Here is a 22,294-nt window from a genome sequence, read left to right on the forward strand (position 1 = left end):
TTCCTGCTGTACACTAAACAACGAGAAAGGCACAAAATAGAAAATATAAAAAAGTTTGCAATGTCCCTGAAAGTATAAACAAAAAGTTATTAAGCAAGATTCATTAAGGATACAATACTAAGTATTTCGCCCCAAATGTGTGCCAAAGTCCTTGTAGCATCACAGAGGAGGCAGGACTTGAGGTATTGGTGGAGGAAGAAAATAAATCATTTTAAAACAGGAAGAGGAATGGATCTGGAGTCTAAAAGCTTACATGCAGGTCACTGACTGAATCCATAAAATTAAAAGTGAAAATTCATAAGGCAATGGAGTTATAGATAGGAAATTGTATGTAAATTGTATTTTGTGTTCAGTGTTTTCCTTCATTTTTTTAGTAGGTAGAACTTAAGCCAACATGTCTCTATTATATTCCTTCCAAAATACTAGAACTATTGTATTTTTTTAAATTTAATAATATATATCTCAATTATTTTGCAAAACAATATCTGGAGAGTTTCTATGGAATCTAGTTGGAGCCACTTTTCAGCTCTTGAGATTTAAATAAAGCTAAACTAAATAAATTATATAATCTTTATTGAAATATAAAACTTAAGGAACACAGTACTTAATTTTATTGAATATAATTTTATAACCACATAATTAATCAATTAAAATATACAACTTGGTGCTTTTCTGATCCTCAGAGTTCTGCAAACATCTCCACAATCAATTTTGAGTTACTTTCATCACCCCCAAAAGAAATCCCATTACTATATTAATCATTATCCATTCCATCATTCTTCCAGTCCCTGGCAAACAGTAATCTACTTTTTGTCACTAAAGATTCTGGATATTTCATGTAAATATAATGAAATAATATGTGGCCTTTTGTATTTAGCTTCTTTTACTTAACACGTTTTCATGATTCATTTGAGGTATAGAATGTATCTTTATTTCATTCCTTTTTATTTTCAAATAATATTTGGATATACTACATGTATCCATTAATACAGCTATGAACAGTCAAGTGCACGTTTTCTGTGCACATAACTTTTCACTGTTCTTGGGTATATGCCAGGCATGGAAATGTTGGATCATATGCTCCATGTCTGATCACTCAAAGAACTAACAGACTCCATTCCAAAGTGGCTGCACCATTTTAAATTCTCACCAGCAAAACTTGTTATTGTGTGTTATTTGGATTATAGCCTGCCTAGTACTTGTGAATTGCTATCACAGTGTGGTTTTGATTTGTATATTAGGCATCATTTTACGTTTTTATTGGCCTTTGCATATTTGTAGAAATATCCATTTAGATCCTTTGCTTATTTTGAAATTAGGTTATCCTTTTATTATTGAGTTGTAACCTTTCTTTGTATTATATAGATACAAATCCTAAATAAGATATTAAATATGCAAACATTTTCTCCTATACTTTAAATTGTATTGTCACCTCCTGATAATGTTTTCTGAAACACAATTTTCAAACTTTGTTCAACTTCATTTTATGTATTTTTGATGTCATTTCTGTTTTTGTTAAAATAAATAGAAAAGCTTTGCCTTTGTATTTTTTGCTTCTTATAAAAATCTCTGTGAACCATTTTGAGTTCTTTTTGTGTAAGGCTAGGGAAGAGATCCAAATTCATTCATTTTCATGTGTATATCCAATTGACTCAGCAGTATTTTTTAAAAATATTCTTTGCTCCACTTAAATGTGTTGTCCTGAATATGAGTTTATTTCTGGACTCTAGATACTATTCCATTAATTCATATATCTATCCCTATTCTTGTAAAATACTGTCTTGTCTTGATAACTGTACTTTACAGTAAGTTTTAAAATCAGGAGGTTTTAGTCCTGTAATATTGGTCTTACTCTTCCAGATATTTTTGACTCCTTTGTATCCCTTGCATTACCACATAATTTTGGGATAAGATTGTCAATTTCTGCAAAAAATATAAGTCATCTGGAATTTGTATGGGGATTCAATTGAAAATTTAGATCAGTTTGAGGAACACTGATATTTTACAAATGTTGTTTCCTGACCTGTGATAAATGGATGTCCTTTCCTCTACTTTTCACATGAGTGTTTATAGCCACAAATTTTCATCCATTATTTTAGTTGTATCCCATGAGTTTTATTATATTTTCATTTTAATTCCATTGCAAGTATTTTCTAATTTCTCCTTGTATTTTCTCTGAGACACATTGCTTATTTAGGAGTGTGTTTTTTTAAATTTTCAGTTATATGTCTATTTCTCAAACATCCCTTCATTATTGATTTCTAATTTTATTTCATTGTAGTTAGGGAATATATGTTGCATAATGCCAATCTTTAAAGTTTATTGAGATTATTTTTCAACCTAACATGATTTCTCCTGAAAAATGTTTCTTGGATGAATGAATATAATGTGTATTTTTCTGTTGTTGGATATACTTTTCTATGGATATTTTTTAAGTAATATTATTTTATAATGCTCACAGCGTCTAGATCTGTTTTTATCTTCTGCCTCTTTGCTCTATCAACTATTAAGAAATGGGGTATTGAAATCTCCAAATATTATTATTGAATTTACTATTTCTTCCTTTAATTTTGATATTTCCTTCATATATTCTGGTATTCTTTTGTTTAGTGTTTATAAGTTTAGAATTTCTAAGTCTTCATGATCTTATAGGATATTATAGTTATGCATAACATTGGAGTTTAATTTGACATAATCATATATGCATGGAATATGATTCACTCCACTTAAGTCCCCAGTGTTCCTATTTCCCTCTTCTGCTCTTTCCCCCTGTTCCCCTTCCCCTAGTCATCTTCCTTCCATTTGTATATAGTTTTTTAAGTTAGTTCTTTATAGATAAACATGAAGGTGAAATTCACTGTGGCATACTAATATATGTACAAAGCATAATTACTCAATTTCATTCCAGTGATGATCTCTTTTCCTGACCCCCCTCCCTCCACTTAAGTCTCTTTCCTCTACTCCACTGATCTCCCTTTGTTTTCATGGGATTCATCCATTCTTTTTTTTTTTTTTTTTTTTTGTATTTCAATCTAGTTTCCACATTTGGAAGAAAACATTTTATCCTTGAATTTCTAGACCCAGCATATTTAACTTAGCATGGTGTTCTCCAATTCCATTCATTTACCAGTGAATTGCAAAATTTTAATTTTCTTCATGGGTAAATAAAACTCCATTGTGTGTATATACCATGGTTTCTTTATCCATTTGTCTGTTGACAGGCATCTTTGCTGGCTCCAAAACTTGGCAATTGTAAATTGCACTGCTATTAACACTGAAATGACTATATCAATATATCAATGCTGATTTTAGTTCTTTTGGATAAATACCGAGGAGGGGAATAGTTGGATCATATAGTGGTTCTATTTCTAGTATTTTGAGGAATTTCCATAGTGGTTTTCAAACCGGTTCTACTAATTTACATCCCAACAACAATGTACAATTGCACCTTTTTCCCATCATCCTCACCAAAATTTATTTTTTGTGTGACTCTTTTTTTTATTGGTTGTTCAAAACATTACAAAGCTCTTGACATATCATATTTCATACATTAGATTCAAGTGGGTTATGAACTCCCATTTTTACCCCAAATACAGATTGCAGACTCACATCGGTTACACATCCACATTTTTACATAATGCCATATTAGTAACTGTTATATTCTGCTACCTTTCCTATCCTCTACTATCCCCCCTTCCCTCCCCTCCTATCTTCTCTCTCTACCCCATCTACTGTAATTCATTTCTCTCCTTGTTTTTTTTTCCCATTCCCCTCACAACCTCTTATATGTAATTTTGTATAACAATGAGGGTCTCCCTCCATTTCCATGCAATTTCCCTTTTCTCTCCCTTTCCCTCCCACCTCATATCTCTGTTTAATGTTAATCTTTTCCTCCTGCTCTTCCTCCCTGCTCTGTTCTTAGTTGCTCTCATTATATCAAAGAAGACATTTGGCATTTGTTTTTGAGGGATTGGCTAGCTTCACTTAGCATAATCTGCTCTAATGCCATCCATTTCCCTGCAAATTCCATGATTTTGTCATTTTTTAGTGCTGCGTAATACTCCATCGTGTATAAATGCCACAATTTTTGTATTCTTGATGGTTGCCATTTTAACTAGAATGAGATGAAATCTCAAAGTAGATTTGATTTTCATTTCCCTGATTGCTGGGAATATTAAATATTTTATCATGTATTTGTTAGGCATTTGTAATTCTTTTTAGAAGTGTTGATTAGGGAAGCTGAGACAGGAGGTCAGTGAGTTCAAAACCAGCCTCAGCAAATGTGAGGTGATAGGCAACTCAGTGAGACACCCTGTCTCTAAATAAAATATAAAATGGGGCTAGGAATGTGGCTCAGTGGTTGGGTGCCACTGAGTTCAATCCCTGGTACTCCACCACAAAAAAAGTGCTTAGTTCTTTTGCCTATTTATTAACTCATTTATTTGGTTTTTAGTGTTAGGTTTTTTGAGTTCTTTATATATTCTATATTTAATCCCCTGTCAGAGAAGCAGGTGGCAAAGACCTTCTCCAATTATGTGGGCTCCCCCTTCATGTTCTCCATTGTTTCCTTTTCTGTGCAGATGCTTTTTAATTTGATGACATTTCAATTATTTATTCGTGATTTTACTCATTGAGCTTTACAGGCTTTGTTAAGGAAGTCAGCACCTGCACCAACATGATAGAGTGTTGACTATTTTTTTTCTACTTGTTGCAAAGTTTCTGGTGTAATTCTTAGTTCTTTGGTCCACTTTGAGTTGTCTTTGGTGCAGGATGATAGATAGGATTCTAGTTTTATTCTTCTATATGTGGATATTCAAGTTTCCATCTCCTATTTGTTTAAAAGGCTATCTTTCTTCAACTTATGTTTTTGGCACCATTTTCAAGAATAGACAACTGCATCTATGTGGATTTGTCTCTGAGTTTTCTATTCTATTCAATTTGTCATCATGTCTGTTTTGATCCTAATACCATGCTGTTTTTGTTACTTTAGCTCTGTAGTATTATTTGAGATAAGGTATTGTGGTGCCTTCTGCATCAATCTTCTTCTCAGGATTGCTTTGGCTATTTTGGATCTTTTTTTCTTCCATTTGAATTTTAGGGCTATTTTTCCAGTTTTGTGAAGAATGTCATTGGTATTTTGATGAGGATTTCATATGTAAAAAGCTTTTGGTAGTATGACCTTTTTGACAATATTAATTGTCTTTGCGATAACAATGGAAGGGATTTCAATATTCTCGTGTCTTCTTCAATTATTTTCTTCAGTGTTCTTTATTTTTCATTGTAGAACTCTTTCAACTCATTGGTTAGATTTATTCCAATGCATTTTTTAGGTTGTTGTGAATGAAATTGTTTTCCTGATTTCTTTCTTAGCAGATTAATTATTAAAGTACAGCTACACTTTTGATTTATTTATCTTGTATCCTGCCACATTGCTGATTTGAACATCAGCTTTAAAAGGTTTTTGGTGGAGTATTTTGGGTTCTTGATATAGGATCAGATCATCAAAAATCAGAGATAATTCAAATCCAGTTTTTTTTTCTGTTTGTATTCCATTAATTTATTTCCCTTACCTGATTGCTCTGTCTAGAGTTGCAAGAACTATGTTGAATAATAGTGGTAAGAGTGGACACCCTGGTCTTTTCCTGATTTTAAGAGAAATGCTTTCAGGTTTTTTCCAATGAGTATGAAGTTCACCTTGCATTTCTTTTATGCAGCCCTCAAAATCTGGAGTAAATTTCGTCCATACTTAGTTTCTCTGGTGTTTTTAACACCAATATTGACTGGTTCTCATTGAGTGGTCTCTGCATCTACAGATAGGATTATGTGATTCATTTCCTAAAATTTCGGTGGTGAATTATATTTATTGATTTGTGCATATTGAACTAAACTTGAATAACTGGGATAAATCCCCCATGGTTTACTATGTTTTTAATGTGTTTATGAAAGCCGTTTGTCAACATTTTGTTGAATATTTTTCCATCCATGTTCATCAGGGATATTGGTCTGAAGTTTTTTTGTCCTTGATGTGCCTTTGCCCGATTTTGATATCCATTTCAGATATCAAATGGCATTGGTGCAGGATGATAGATAGGGTTCTAGTTTTATTCTTCTATATGTGGATATTCAAGTTTCCATCTCAGATTTGTTTAATAGTGCTCCCTCTCTATTTAATGAAATAGTTTGAGAAAGATTTACGTTTCCTTCTTTAAAGGTCTCTTTGAATGTGGCTGAGAATGCATCTGGTTCTGGGCTTTTATTTGTTGGAAGGGTTTTATTATTATTATTATTATTATTATTATTTTGCTTGCTTGTTTCTTAGTTTTTTGGTACCAGGGATTGAGCCCAGGGGTGCTTAAGCACTGACCTACATCCCCAGCCCTTTTTATATTTTAATTTTAGAGACAGGGTCTTACTAAGTTGCTTACTGCCTTGCTAAGTTTCTGAGTCTTACTTTGAACTCACTACTCTCCTGCAAGTCTCCTTAGCCACTGGGATTCAAGGTGTGCACCACCATGCCTAATGTTGGAAGGGTTTTAATCACTGCTTCAGTCTCGTTGCTTGGTATTGGTCTGTTTAGGTCTTCTGTATCTCCCTTGATAAATTTGGTAAGTCACATATGTCTAGAAATTTATCCATATCTTCTATATTTTTCATCTTTCTAACATATAAATTTTCAAAATACTTTCTAACGAGGCTCTGGATTTCAAGAGCTTCTGTGGTCATGTATCCTTTCATGTCTCTACTTTTGTTGATTTGGATCTTCTCTGTTTCTTTTCATTAGTTTGGCTAAGGGTTTATCAGTCTTGTTTATCTTTTCAAAGAACCAATTCTTTCTTTATTAATCTTTTTAATTTTTTTCTCAAATTTATTTATTTTATTTTGCTTCGCTTTGTAATTATTTTCAGTCTTCTACTGATTTTGGAATTAGGTTGTTCTTTTTCTAGGGCCTTGAGGTGTAGCATTCAATTATTTATTTGGGATCTTTCTATTTTGTTACTGTAAAAACTCAGTGTTATAAACTTTCTTTTTCAAACTGTCTTCATACTGCTTCAAAGATGTTATATGTCTGTTTCCCTGTGTGTAAAATAATTTATTTCTCTCCTGATTTCTTCTATGATCAATTTCTCATTCAAAGTGTATTTTTTAATCTCCAGAAGATAAAATGGATATTTTTATCTTATTGTTACTTTCTAATTTCATTCCAGGAGTACTTCATAGGATGAAAGATGTTCTCTATTTTTATCTTTGCTAACTAGCACTTGCCTTGTGCCCTAAAATACAATCTGTATTATGGAAAGTTTCTTGTGCTGCTGAGATGAAAGTGATATTGGTTGTTGAAGGATAAAATAGTCTATAACCCTCTGCTTGTTGTTGTTATCCATTTGCATAGTACATATTTTTCTATCTTTTTACTTTCATCCTGTGGATGTCTTTGACTGTAGGGTGAATTTCTGAAAAACCACATATACTCAGGTCTTTTTTTTTTTTTAATTCATTCTGGCAATAAATTTCTTTGATTGAATAGTTTAAATCATTTACAATCAATGTTATTATGGAGAGATGATTTTTATTGGCTGCCATTTTTATTTATTTTTAATGATTAATTTAGATTCAATTCTCATTTAAAAGACTATTATTCTAGTGACACTCATCCCTTTGCTGTCTCTGATTCTTATTTTTCATATCTTTTGTGTAAAATGTTTAGCATAATTTGTATTACAGTAATATTTACTAATTCTTTTAGTTTTTGTTGATCATGGAAGTTGTTTATTTTATCTTAAATGCTGAAGGATAACTTTGCTGGATATAGTAATGTTTGTTGGAACCCATTTTTATTCAGGATTTGGTATATATTATGCCAAGCCCTACTGCCTTTTTGGTTCTGAACTGAGAAATGAGTTGAAGTCTTAGTAGATTTTCCTATAAATGCGATCTGCCATTTTCTCTTGCATCTTTTAAAATTCTATGATAATTCACTGTATTAAGCATTTTAATTATAATGCATCTTAGAGAGAATCTTTTTTGATCTGGCATTTGGGGGTTTTAAACACGTCTTATATTTGGATTTCAATCTTATTCCTAATGTTTGGAAGTTTACTGAATGTATTTCATTGAAAATATGCATTGCAGGGGTACTGAGGTTGTAGCTCAGCAGTGGAGTGCTGTCCTAACACTTGCTGGGTGCTGAGTTCAATCCCCAGCACCACATAAAAATAAAATACAGATATTATATCTAATTACAACTAAAACAAAATATTAAAAAAAGAAAATGTGCATTGCTTTAGTTTGTGCATTGCTTCTAGTTTCATCTAGATCAACTATTCTTACATTTTTTCTCTTAATTATATACCAGATTTCTTGAACACTCTGCACCTGGTCTCTTAACATCTTTTCTTTAGTATAAACTTTATCTTTAACCTAACATACTTTGTCTCCAGGGCCTGAGAATATAGTCTTAAAAGTGCTTTAATCTATTGGTGATGCTTTCCACTGAGTTTTTAGTTTGACTTATTGATTTTTTCATTTCCAGGATTTCTTTTTCAGAATCTGTATCACTTTAGTGAAATTATAGTTCACTTCCTGTATATTATCTCTAAGTTCTTTCCTTATGTTTTCTTTTAGCTCTTTTAACATTTTAACAATGAACTTTATAAATTACCTTTCCCACTTTTCCTCCACTGTGGTGTCAATGGGATCACTTGTTGAAGTACTTCAGGCTATTTAGGATGGTTTATTCCTTTGTATTTTCATATTGTTTGTATTTCCACCCATCTGCTGGGATGATTATATCTTCTACTTTTATGCAAGGGATTATTAGTGAACTTCTTGGGTAAATATCCAAGTATTCACACTCCCACTTAGCATGTATCTACTGTTTTCAGGATCAGCACCCCTTTGAGAGAAGATACTAAACGTTATTAACTGCAATCATTTCATAGCAAAGCCACATACTAATGAATCTTATAAGGGTAAAAAAATACATTTGAAAATGTTCTCCACAGTTTCTCTAATCTATATATAAAATTGTACTCATGTTCTTAATTATGTAGAGAAGTTAGTTATTGAAGATTATTATTTTAGTAAGTTTTTTTGCTGCTGTGCCTAAGGGACCTGACCAGCACAATTATAGAAGAGGAAGAGGTTATTTGAGGGCTCATGGTTTCAGAAGTCTTAGTCCATAGAAGGCTGGCTCCACTCCTCAGGTCTCGAGGTGAGGCTGAACATTATGGCAAGAGAGAGTGGCAGAGGGAAGCAGCTCATATCACAGTCATCAGGAAGCAGAGAGTCTCCACTCTCAAAATACAAAATATATACCCCATAGCCAGACCTCTGATGAACCACTTCCTCCAACCACACCCACCTTCCTCCTCTGTAACCCCCTTTGTGGGGTGTAATGCCATTGTGTATGTGTGAGGTTCTTTGCTGGTTGCTTGGTATTATCCTCAGGAATTGCTTCTGTGGTTCACCTATCTGAATGAGAATTAAGTTAACTGGCAATTCTGAAATTCCCAGCTTTGGATCCTCTAGTAACTGGGATTACAGGTGAGTTACCACTATGTCTGGCAATTAACTTCAATAGTATACAAAACATATTACTACATAAATTCCTTCTCTCCATATTCTTACTTCATAAATACTATACTTTGCACTTTCTGAGCCAACCAACATTAAGTATTATTGCTTTATACATTTGTCTTTTTATAAAAGGCTATTTTATTAAAGCAGTCTTAGGTTCATAGCAATATTGAAAAGAAGGAACAGAGATATCCTATTCATCCTCTCCCCTCATATCCATAGCCTCATCCATTATCAGCATACCATGTAATGAATGTTTATGTTTCCCCAAAATGCATATTTTGAAACCTCATCTCTAATGTGATGATATCAGGAGGTGGGGCCTCTGGGATGTGATTACATCAAGTGGGCAGAAACCTCATAAATAAGAACTGGGGTCTTAAAATGGGCTGAAGATTCCAAAGTTCTTCCCTTTCATCCTGTGGTGGCACAGCTATTAATGGTCATCTATGTACCAGAAAGACAAGACACTGAATTGGCTTACTATATTTTTCTAGCTGTATTCAAACATTAAATTTTAATACAGGGTCTCAGTCCCTTGCTAGCTGTAGTTGGATGCTTCCCATAGTTTCAAGCCATAAGAAACTCTGTATATGTTTTTGAATTCCATTAGAGAAATCAAGCAAGCAAACATGCTGGGACAAGCAAGATGAAAGTCATAGTCGGTGGAACCTAATCTAAGAACCTAATCTAAGAAGCGACATTCTGTAATTTTGTCATATTCTATTCATTATAAATAAGTGAAAGTGTGATAATTACCCAAGCACATAAATACAATGAGGGAAAAGTTATTGTTAGCCATGTTAGAAGTTTCCTAACTCATGGATATCTTATTTAAGACTACTTTGAAAGAGATTCTTCCATGGAAAATGGTGGTTTTCTTTCATTTATTGTAAATTAGATAGTATAAACTAATACATCACTTTGATTTTCATAATTCTCTAAAATGTATTTGTAGCTAACTGCCAATTTGATATTTGCCAATTATAAACGCTCTACCTCAATTTTTACTAAATCACACAATATACTTGCTAGTATACTCACACAGTATATTCTTTCCCCTTCTTGCAACACAGCTAAGTTTTTGACTTTTTCCTTCTAACATTTCCATGGAACACTTTTCCAATTATCTCATACTTTTATTTCAATAATTTCTACTTTCCAGCCACTCTACCACTATTTCTTTCTTTTCTAAAAGTCAGCACCTTAAAATTTTAGGGATGAACAGAAAAGGAAAAGTAGAAGTGGAGAAGAAATGCTGATTATTTTTTCATTGTCTCTCCATTGTTCATCAATAGGCTTTTATTAACCCTTCTCCATATAGGACAAGAGATTTCTGAGTTTTATATTGTTCAGAAGATTTTTGGCTAATTTAGTATATTCAGAAATTTCCAAACTGAAACCATTTACATCCACATCTAGGCAAACACACAATTTGATAGTTATCTTTTACTTTTATTTGTTTTTTGTTTGTGTGGTGCTGGGGATCAAGCCCAGGACCTTGTACATACTAGGCAAATGCTCCACCACTAAGTGACACCCCCTTTTATTTAGAAACAAGAAATAATAGTTTATTTCATCTACTTTTCTTAAATATATTTCAACAGTATAACTTTAAGCTTAATCATGACCAGCAATTGCAAAGTGAAGAGTTCTCAATGTGTGACATCTTTATCCCGGATTTGACAATGGGGTGCTGGTTACAGTTAGTCACCTTGCCTTATTAAGTTACAGCTACTCAGTCTGCAGTTATTGGCTTGGTGGTAGGGGATTTGGGGCCTTTGCAAAGCACTGGGTTTTACTGTGGTGGGCCTGGTGCTGGGGTTCAAATCTAAGGCCTAGACTTAATTCTCTCTCACTCTCCCAAGCAGGTAACATCTTTCTCTGCTTTGGGATATTTAATTGAGTTAAAGTAAGGGAGATGCAGAAAAACCTTTCCTTCCTATCTTCTTCAATATAATGTTTTTTCCCTTTGTTATACTAAAAATAGGCATTGTGGTTGTTCATCTATTTTTTTATATTTCTTGTGAAGGTAACTTTGGTGTATAAATAACTGCCCAATTTGCATATGTGAGGTGATCATCATAGGCTCTTACTCAGCTTCCATTTTCTGCTTCTTATTTTCTTTAACTTTAATTTTTTGACCACTTATTCATTCAATAATTATAAAAGGAACTACTTACCTTGGTGTTAAGCATTATTTGAAAGCATTAATTTCAATAGTAAAATATTATGCTTCTTATTACTAGTAACTTATATTACATAGAAATATAAAACCTGAAATCAGCAATTACTCTCAGATAACTTCAGGGCCCAAGAAGTTGTAAATTATTTCAACTGACCAGATTAAAAAAAATAATAAGTAGTTTTTAAAAGTGTGAAACAGAAAGCATACGCTTGCCTGGATGGATTCAAATCAAGATATATTGTTTAAAAAATTGTGTCAGCAAAAAAAAATCATGTTTTTAAAATTTGAATAAGGCTCAGGGGCCATTGATACATTGTAATAGATGATCAAGTCTGAAAAAAGGAGTATAGACAAAAAATAAAGTTCTATACTAACTCAAAGAGGGAAAGCTGTTATTCTGAGTGTTCTTAATACAGGATATTTAATTTAGGATTAATAAATTTAAATGGAAAGGATGAGCTGAGGCTTTATAAGCAGGAAGAAGCCTATCCATTTTCTGCCTTCTTTAATCTCTGACATATTCTTTTTATATCTGCCTTATTGTTAATTTAAGAAAATGCTATCCTCAGTAAAAATTAAGTTCTGAAAAGTTATTGTCCATGATACTTAAAACAACATCTGTTCTGCTCCAAAATTTATACCCTATTACCAGATTTTTTCCATTTAATAAATTAATTTATAGAAAGTTTGAACCTAGTTTACCAAATTCAAAGACTCCATATTTAAAGAGCTTAAAATAAGTCCAATAAAAGTGTCTATCTCTGGCATATTTTTCTTAAGTACCTGTATTCATTATTTAAATATATCACAAGTAAATATACTTAAGATATCAGAGTTACTTTATACATTTTCGTTCCTCATATGCTTCCATCTCTTAATTGAATTGAACTTTTTAGAAAAACATGAAAGAGGCAAATTAATATGCATCAGTACTAAATTGCAGACATTTTATTCTTATTTTATATATTTATTTGTTTTTACAGTGGTGGGGGTGGAACCCAGGGATTTGTATATATCAGGCAAGCACTTTACCACTGAGTTACACCCACATTTCTAAAGAAAGACATTATTTAATTAAATAAGTAATATAGATAAGTAATGTTTAAGATGAAGTCCTAATGCCCTAACACTTCCTTATATGCCTGTATGTGATAAAACTCTGCCTAAATCTACCAAATGTGTTATAGAATTTCAATTTATTGTGTGTGGTTTTGACAAATGAGGTCATAATAAATGCCAATGGTAGAATTTTTAAAAAAGATTTGCTAACGTAATTTTACCTTTCTACTGATTGCATAATTTGTTATAAGGGAAAAAAAAGATTAAAAATGTCATTTAGTGAGGCTCAGTTGTGGCTCAGCAGTAGAGCTCTTGCCTAGCATGTGTGAGGCCCTGGGTTCAATCCTCAGCACCACATAATAAATAAATAAATAAATAAATAAAATTAAAAGGTATTGTGTCCAACTACAACTACATATATATGTATATACATATGTATTTGTGTGTGTATATATATGTATGTGTATGTATATATATATATTATATATAATGTGTGTGTGTGTGTGTGTATAAAATGATTTTTAGGAAAGGTCTACATTTAGGAAGAAGGGCAAATGATGCCAGGAAAAGATATAAGTTGCTGATAAATTATTGTTAGCATGGATTAATCACCATCTTTTGCCCTAAATAGTCTAAGTACACATAGAGTCAGATCCAAAATACACAAATATGTAAAGCAAAGGAAATGAAAATAACATTTATTGAATCTGTAACATAAACCAGAAAACATTTTCGTTATGATCCTGAGTCAAGTACTATTTACAAATAGTTTGCAAATGGTGAGATGACAGCTCAATGTGGTTTTATTACTTTGGATACCTTGTATACAATCAGAGACATGATAAATTGTGGTATAAAGGTGTGTTAAGAATTGTAATGCAAAATAATAATAATAATATTGTAAATATTAATTTAAAAAAAATTAAAAAGAACATAAAGCTTATTAAGTGGGTAAGGCTGGATTCTAACTCAAGTCTGACTTCCCCTAGAGTCCATGTTGTTATTTCATTACACAATATCTTTTGGAATAAAAATTGTTTACATGACATAATTTGAGTATAACCTTTCCCACCATCTCCCTATACAGACCATCTACATTCTTGTGATTTTTCAAATAATATTATGCATTTTGATTATCTTAATAAACTGGGAATTTTAATTATGATAAAGTGGCTACATTAAATGTGAGGGAAAACTACCATTCTCATAAATTTAAATATAGAAATTCAATGATAAAATAGCTGCAAATGGCTAGGAAATGACCCTGGATATTGGACTCTAAGGACAACAAGAATGAGATTACCAGAAAAAGATTAAGGTCAGAAGAACATGAGACAAGGAAGTTATAAATGGAATACCAGAGGGAAACTGACAATCATTTTCACTCTTGTGTTTTCTTTTGGGGGGGATGGGGTTCATGACCATCTGTCCCATTGAACTAACTATAATTTCCTCAAGGATAGGGTTTTTGACTGTTTTTGTGTACAATTGTACTTCCAATGATTGAAGAAATACAAAGTATGTAACAATAATTAATAAATAGTTGTGGAATGAGTGACTGAACCAATGTTACTACTATCACCTAAATGTGTATATCTATACCGAATATGCAAGTTTGAGTTTACCAATACTCAATTGAGTACAGTATTGTAAGCATTATTATTTTTAATACAAAAGCATTTCCTTCAACTCACAAACCACTGTATTTGCAATTATTTGCTGAAAACTCTATCAATATATTTATCATGAATCATCATAACATACCATACAGAAAATCTATGACATTTGCTTTAAGTCAATTGAGAGTCTCCCAGTAGGAACATAACTTTCTGAAGATTTGTATTTGTTATTCTGTTATCAATATTATGATATTGAAAACTATCACTTGTTCTCAGACCTTTAATGCTTAATTTTCACTGGACACCCAGAGACTGCCAATTTGGTACTGTGTAACAGAGCATAAGTATATAAAATGCTAGCATGCATGATGTGTGACACAAATAGTTTTTCTGATTGGGAATAGTTTGAGCACTCATAATATATTTTTATAAAACATGAAATTGTCCTCAATAGATAGCAATGAAACCTACACAGATTCATTTGTGAAAAGCTAATTTGTTTTTTTTTTAAATTAAACATTTTAATGACATATATTTTACATGTACAAAGCTATACATGTTCAATGTATACTACTCATGAGTTTGGGGATAAGTACACACCCATGAAATCAACACTACCATCAAAGAACTAAACATACACCTTACTGCCGCATTCTGGCTGGGCACCAAATCAGGAGTCACTCAAGCAGGAACAAACTTTATTTTTGAAACTGCCGCCAATGCCCCGTACGCTCCTGGGAAGATAGCCGACCAACCCACGTGGCGTTCCCCCCACCACACACACACCCCCTCCCAACAGGAAGTTCCTCCTCCGGAATTCCCAGGAAGAACCTCCTCCGGAATTCCCTCCTACTGCACTTCCCCAACCAATGGGAACTCTCCAGGAGTCCCATAGCAGGCTGGGGTGAATAGCAGGAGTCCAATATCCATATGAATGCAAATCTTAACATAATCATATCATCTCAATGGCTTGCTGGCATCACCTTTCAACCAAAAATGCCATGCATCATATTACTTGGCTGTGGCTCTTAGCACCTTACCTCCCAAGGTTTCCTCCTGTGCCCTTTACTATGAATAGTATTTTCCATGGCAGGAACACTTAAGATCCACCCTCTAAGCAAATTTTAAGTATACAACACAGTATTATTAACTACAAGCACTCTGCTGTATGTCTCCAAAATTTACTTACTGTGTATAACTGATCCCTGTATGATTTTTTTCAAATTTGCTCTTTTAGATATGACAGTAGAATGTATTTGATATATTATACATACATGGAGTACAACTTATTCTAATTAGGATCCCATTCTTGTGGTTGTATATGATGTGGAGTTTCAATGATCATGTATTCATATATGAACATACAAAAGATATCCTACTTATTCTATTGACTTTCTGATTCCCATTCTCCTCTCTTCCCTTCATTCATTATACCCTTTGTCCATCATCTTCCCCTTTCCCTCTGCCCCTACCCCAACTCCAGGAAACCACCATTCTATTCTCTTCTTCATGAGTTTGGCTATTTTGGTTTCCACATATAAGAGATCATATAATATGTGTCCTTCTGTGTCTGACTTGTTTCATTCAGCATAGTGTCCTTCAGTCCCATTCATGCTGCAAATGACAGAATTTCCTTCTTCGTAAAGCCCAAATAGCATTCCATTATATGAATGTACCATATTTTCTTTATGCATTCATCTCTTGATGGAAATTTGTTTTTATATCTTGTCTTTTATGAATAATGCTGAAATGATCATGGAAATATAGATATCTCCTAGTAATTTTGATTTCAATTCCTTTGGGTGAATACACAAAATTGGGATTACTGGGTCACATGGTAGTTCTATTTTAAAAATTTGAGGAATATTCACAATGTTTTCTGTAACAGTTGTACCAATTTACATTTCTATCAACAGTGTTCAAAGTTTCCGTTTACTACACGTTCTTTACTAACATTATTTTTTATTGTTCATTAAAAAAAAATTAGCTGTCAAAGAAACATTTGGCAGTAGGACTCTGAAAAGTATTTAACAAAATGGAAAGAAGGTAGGAAGCTAGTAATGAAGGAAGGAATTCTGCATTTCATCAAGTAAATCTAGGTGAGCTTTATATAATTATTTAATGCAAAGAGGCATTTTGAGTGTACTCAGGTTCAGAGTTCAAATAATTTTTTATATAACACTAGAAATGGTGGAATTTCCAGTAAATTTATTTATTTATTTTAACTTATTTAACAAACTTTGCCATAGTGTTTACTATGTCCCAGCACACTTCTAAGCACTTTATAAATATTTATTCATTAAACCTTCTGATAACTCTAAGACATCAGTAATTTTAGTATCCTTGTATTACAGATAAAGGAACAGAAAGTTTGTCTAATCTCATATGTCTAATTATAGATACATCTAAATATTTGAACTTAGGAATTTTAGTTCCAGAATATGTACTCTTGGTCACTTGCTACCTTGTTTGAAAATGTCTGTCTTTCCCTCATAGAATTGTAAACATAAATAATGGTCACTCTTATTGCTTCTACCACTTGCATTATATTCCTATTTCTATATTGCAGGTAATGTGTCAAATAATACAAAGGTTTAGGGAACATTACAGCCTTTTGCAATTCCTACCTATAATAAAGACATTAAAGATGCAATTTGGAGCTTTTGTGTATGTGTGTGTATACTTAATTTTAAATATATATGTGTGTGTGTGTGTGTGTGAGTGTGTGTATGTGTGTCTACTTAGTTATATATATGTGTATATATATGTGTGTGTGTATATATATATAATATTAGGCAGAGAAATGTTTCCAAATAAAGGTGACAGCCAGAATTTGATATTGAAATAAGCCATGTATATGACTGTGTGTGAAAGAGAGAAAGCAAGGGAGAGAGAGATACATTTGAAAAGACACAAGCACTTGAGTATGAGTGGAACACAAGGTTTCATTATTCTTTTACCAAATATTTTTGAGTACCTAGTATTTCTAAGTACTACACTAGGTACATCGGGTTACTTCCATGAACAAGGCAAAATGCATACAATCATGAAATCTTTGTTCTCATTTGAGGTAATAGACAATAAAATTATGTTGTAGGTCAGTGTTCTGAAGGAAAAATACAGGCTTATATGAATGTAACAGAATTTTTTTTTCTTGTTGGAGTGAATCAAAGGCAAAGACATTGAGGAAAGGAGATCTAGAGAGTGACTATGAGGTAAGATATGGTGAGACATGGGTGGAAAGAAATGAGATTAAAGGAGTAGGTAGGAAAGGCCAGCATAACAAAAAGCCTCATATTTCATGTTCTGTGAGATTTGGTCTTTATTTTTAATACTTTTTAGTTGTAGATGAACATACAGTATATTTATTTATTTTTATGTGGTGCTGAGGATCTAACCCACTGCCTCACACATGCGAGGCAAAGGCTTTACCACTGAGTTACAGCCCTAGCCCCTTGACTTTATTTTTAAAGGAAATCCACTGAAAGATTTTAATCAGTGAAATGTTAGAAGTCAACTTGAGAAATCTAATCTGAGTTACAATGAAGAGAAAGGATAAGAGACAGGGCAACAATGGGGACAGAGTAAGGACATGTGATCCCTCAATTCTAAATCCCTTTATAATATAATCTTTCTTGTGTGAAATTATTAGTTCCCTTAATTCAGTTGCATTTATCTCCAGCCATTTTAGTCATTTTTTTAAAAAAAATAAGGTCGACTATGTTGAAGTATTTCATCTTTGAGAATTAGATAAATAATTTAGAGAGGTTTCCTGTGAAAATCCATTAATATTTAATGGTTGACTGCCAATATTTCAGTATGCCAACTTGATACTTGAGGGAAATATTGGGCACCTTTAAATATGGACAATAACATGGGACCCGATGAATAGATGTGAGATAAATATAAGAAATATTTCAATAATGATAATACAAAGGTGTAATGTTGAGCTGTATCTGTTCATATTTTAAAGTTAAAGATAAGCTATTTTATAGGTTCATTTTCACATAGAAGTTATTTAGAATGCCCCATAACTCCTCTTGCTTTCAAATTTTTGAACTCTTGATCCCTGAAAATGTTGTAAAAACAAACCATTCAATGTAATTTAATGATATGATATAGGAATGAGCAATTCAGGTTTCAGGCACAACTTTCAAATATGTACCTAAAATTTGGACCAACAGCAATTGAAAAACTACCTAATGAATACATTTGATGAAATAATTTAACAAATTTTTGCTTACACTTCTTTTTTTTTGAATATTTATTTTTTATTTATAGGTGGACACATTTTTTTTCATTTTTATTTTTATGTGGTGCTGAGGATTGAATCCAGTGCCTCAAGCATGATAGGCAAGTGCTCTACCAATGAGCTACAACTGAAGCCCCTGTTTACACTTTCTGTGACAGGAGATTGACACCAGAGATAAGCAATTGTTAATCATAATACATCTGCAAGTAACAGTTATTAAGGCTATTTTAATGTGTTTTAACATAATATTCTGAATCTCCTGTCATGATTTATTTCCCTCTATGGGTTAAAATATTAATTTCAGCCCTTAATGCTAATAAAATCAAACCAAAGAATATGTCTATGTAGTACATTTATGAAAATGGACTAAGCCAGTCAAATTAGGTTATTATTTTTCTCCTTGTAACATCTGTTCTCTAGCAACACAATCATAAGAATTTTTAATGTTATTTCATTCCTAAAATGTGATTTTATTACTAATTCTATGGAAATGATGATACTTAAGATGTCAACTTTGAACTTATTTGCCGCAGTCTGGCTGGGCATAATTCAGGAGCCACTTGTCAAAAGAAACTAACTTTATTTTTAGAACTACACACGCCAAACAAAACAGCTCCTCAGGAAAAAACCCTCAAAGCCCAACTGCCACCACCGGCTTCCCACAAGCCACACACCCCAACCCAGCCTCTTCCTCCCACAATCCTCCTGCTCTTGAGGCCAATTGGCTGGGTCGCATGGGCGGAGCCAAAAAAGTCCCCCAATGAGCAGCTCCGTGGTCTGAAAGGGCAGGGAAACAGCCCAATGAGCATCACCGCAGAGGAGCCAATCAGCTAGATGTTGCTAGATGTTGCTGGGGCCGCTGTGAGCCAATCATCAGCTGGTAGTCTGAAAGGGCAGGGAAACAGCCCAATGAGCATCTCCACAGAGGAGCCAATCGCCAATCAGCTAGGTGTTGCTGGGGCCGCTGTGAGCCAATCATCAGCTGGCAGTCTGAAAGTTTGCTGGAGCCCCTTCGGCTGTGACTCTCAACACTTATTAATCAGATTCCAAGAAAAAACTTATTACTTGTACAGATGACAGTTTTGTGTTTGACATTTACTAAGTATCATTTCTCATCTGTATTACCTTGGGATGTTTCTGGAATATTTCATGTTTGGTATTCATTTTTTTAAAGAGAGAGAGAGAATTTTTTAATATTTTTTTTTAGTTTTCATTGAACACACATCTTTATTTTTATGTGGTGCTGAGGATCGAAGCCAGTGCCCCACGCTTTCCAGGCGAGCGCACTACCGCTAGAGCCACAGCCCCAGCCCCATCATTTTTTTAAAAAAATTATAAATTGGACATCCCTAACACGAAAATTCAAAGTCTAAAATCCTTCAAAGTCTCAAACTTTTTGAGCACAAATATGATGCCCACATGAGCAAAATGCTACGCTTTGTCTAATGTAACAGGTCACAGTCTAAATGCAGATGCACTAAAAATATTGTATAAAATTAATTTAAAGTTATATAAGTTACATGTATATATACATACATATATAGGAAACAATGAATTTTTTACTTTTTACTTGAGTTCCATTCCCAAGGTGTCTCAAGTATTTGCAAGTATCTGAAAATGAGAAAAAAAAAGACCTAATATATATTTGGTCCTCAATGTTTCAGAAAGGGATATCCAAACCGTACCAAATATTCTTTTTGGAAATAAACTTTTATTTTGTTAAGTATGGATTATTATATACATAACATAGACAATAGGACATTTTTAACCATTTTTGTATATTTGGTTTTGTTCTTTAATTTCTTGAAAAGGGAGAACTATTTAAACTTTAAATTATCTTTATTATAGAAACTTAAGGATACTATGCAAACAGATAAGCTGGACAACCCTTTTAGGAGTTTGTGTTATCTTCGTTATGATTAAATTTATGGTTTATAATAATTCCTAAAATTGTTTTCCTCCCCGTGAGTTAGTATAAATATATATAATGATTGTTGTCTTTAATTAAGACTTCAAAGAAGTAGATTTAGAGTTGCTGTATTTGCGAGACAAAATTAGCAATGCCAATTATAAAATAATTTAATTCCCTGAATTTTATTTCCAGTAAGTGAGTAAAACACAAAGTTAATTTAGAAACAAGATTTTTGAAAGTAATAATTAAGCAGGCAGAGAGAACAAGAGAAATTATAATCTTCATTTCTTCTAAGACCTATGATTTCTTATTTCACTATTATTTTTTCATTATCAACATATGGCATCAACATCATTACTCTTTCAATAAACATTATAGTTAATAAACATTTATGTTGTACTTAAGAAACTAAAATCAATTGTTCTTTTACCTATCACTAAAAATAACAGGAAGTATTGTCAGAGTTTAAACTTGGAAAATAATTTTTGCATCAGTTTATCAAGTTTGTCTGATATTTAATAGCTGAAACCTGTATTTTGAAAGAAAAACACAGAAAAATAACTTACCCCTTGAGGACTATCTTGAGAATATCTTAGTACCCACTATCCCTCCATATTCAATGCAATAAAATAATAGAGTTATCTTACACTAAAATTAAGGTATTTTTATGTTTCAAGTTGTGTACTTTATTGGCTGTTGATAATAAAGAACGTATATCAAACTGAAGACCACTTCAGTATTAGTTCCTCTATTTAAATGGAATCTCACAGGGTGTGGCAATTATGAATGAATTTTCTATAAACATTTGTGTTCAGACTTTTATAGACATAATATTTCAGCTTATTTAGGTGAATTTAAAGGAGCCTGATTGCTGAATAATATAGTATGTGTTCCTTTAATATTGTAAGCTACTGCCAAACTGTCTCCTAAAGTGACTCATCATTTTAGATTCACAAAGCAATGAATGCAAGTTTTGGTTGCTCCTTATCCTTAAAAACATTACTATTCATAGCATTTTAGATATTAACCATTCTGATAGTTGTAGTGGTATCTTGTTGTTTTAAACTGCAATTCCTTAATGGCACATTTGGAGCATCTTTTCATATGTTTATTTGCCATCTTATTTATCTCCTTTGGTTAGGGTGTCAAGAAATTTTGCTTGTTTTAACATTAAGTTATTCTTTTACTTTTTGTTGAGTTTTTGTATATTTGCCATACCAGTCCTTTATTAGCTATGTGCTTTGCAAAGACTTTCACCCAGTCTGTGACTTATGATTGTATTATTTTAATAATATCTTTCTAAGAGCAGAAGGGTTTTTTAAAATATTTATATTAATTTATGTATTTTAATTAGGTATATATGACAGCAGAATGCATTTTGATTCATTGTACACAATTGCAGCACAACTTTTCATTTCCTTGGTTGTACACAATATAGCATTGCACCATATGTGCAGTCATACATGTACCTAGGGTAACAATGTCCATCTCATTCAACCAGCTTTCCTGCCCCTATGCACCCTCCCAAGTCCTCCTTCCCCTTTGCCCAATCAAAGATCCTCCATTTTTTTCCTATGCCACCCCTTATGGATCAGCGTCCACTTATCAGAGAGAACATTAAACCCTTTGGTTTTGGGGATTGGCTTACTTCACTTAGCATCATATTTTCTAGCTCCATCCACTTACCT

General features: G+C 32.8%; 1 protein-coding gene across 1 annotated transcript in view; it reads left to right on the top strand.

Moving 5' to 3' along the window:
• The window catches only part of LOC143638576 (uncharacterized), a 452,770-nt gene that overhangs the window by 264,787 nt on the left and 165,689 nt on the right, over positions 1 to 22,294 (top strand). The window contains exon 12 of the mRNA XM_077106457.1: positions 11,326 to 11,336. Within this exon, the coding sequence (XP_076962572.1) occupies positions 11,326 to 11,336 (11 nt within the window). The remainder of the gene's footprint in view (positions 1 to 11,325; positions 11,337 to 22,294) is intronic.

This window comes from Callospermophilus lateralis, chromosome X, assembly GCF_048772815.1.
Source record: "Callospermophilus lateralis isolate mCalLat2 chromosome X, mCalLat2.hap1, whole genome shotgun sequence".
NCBI classification, from domain to species: Eukaryota; Metazoa; Chordata; class Mammalia; order Rodentia; family Sciuridae; genus Callospermophilus; species Callospermophilus lateralis.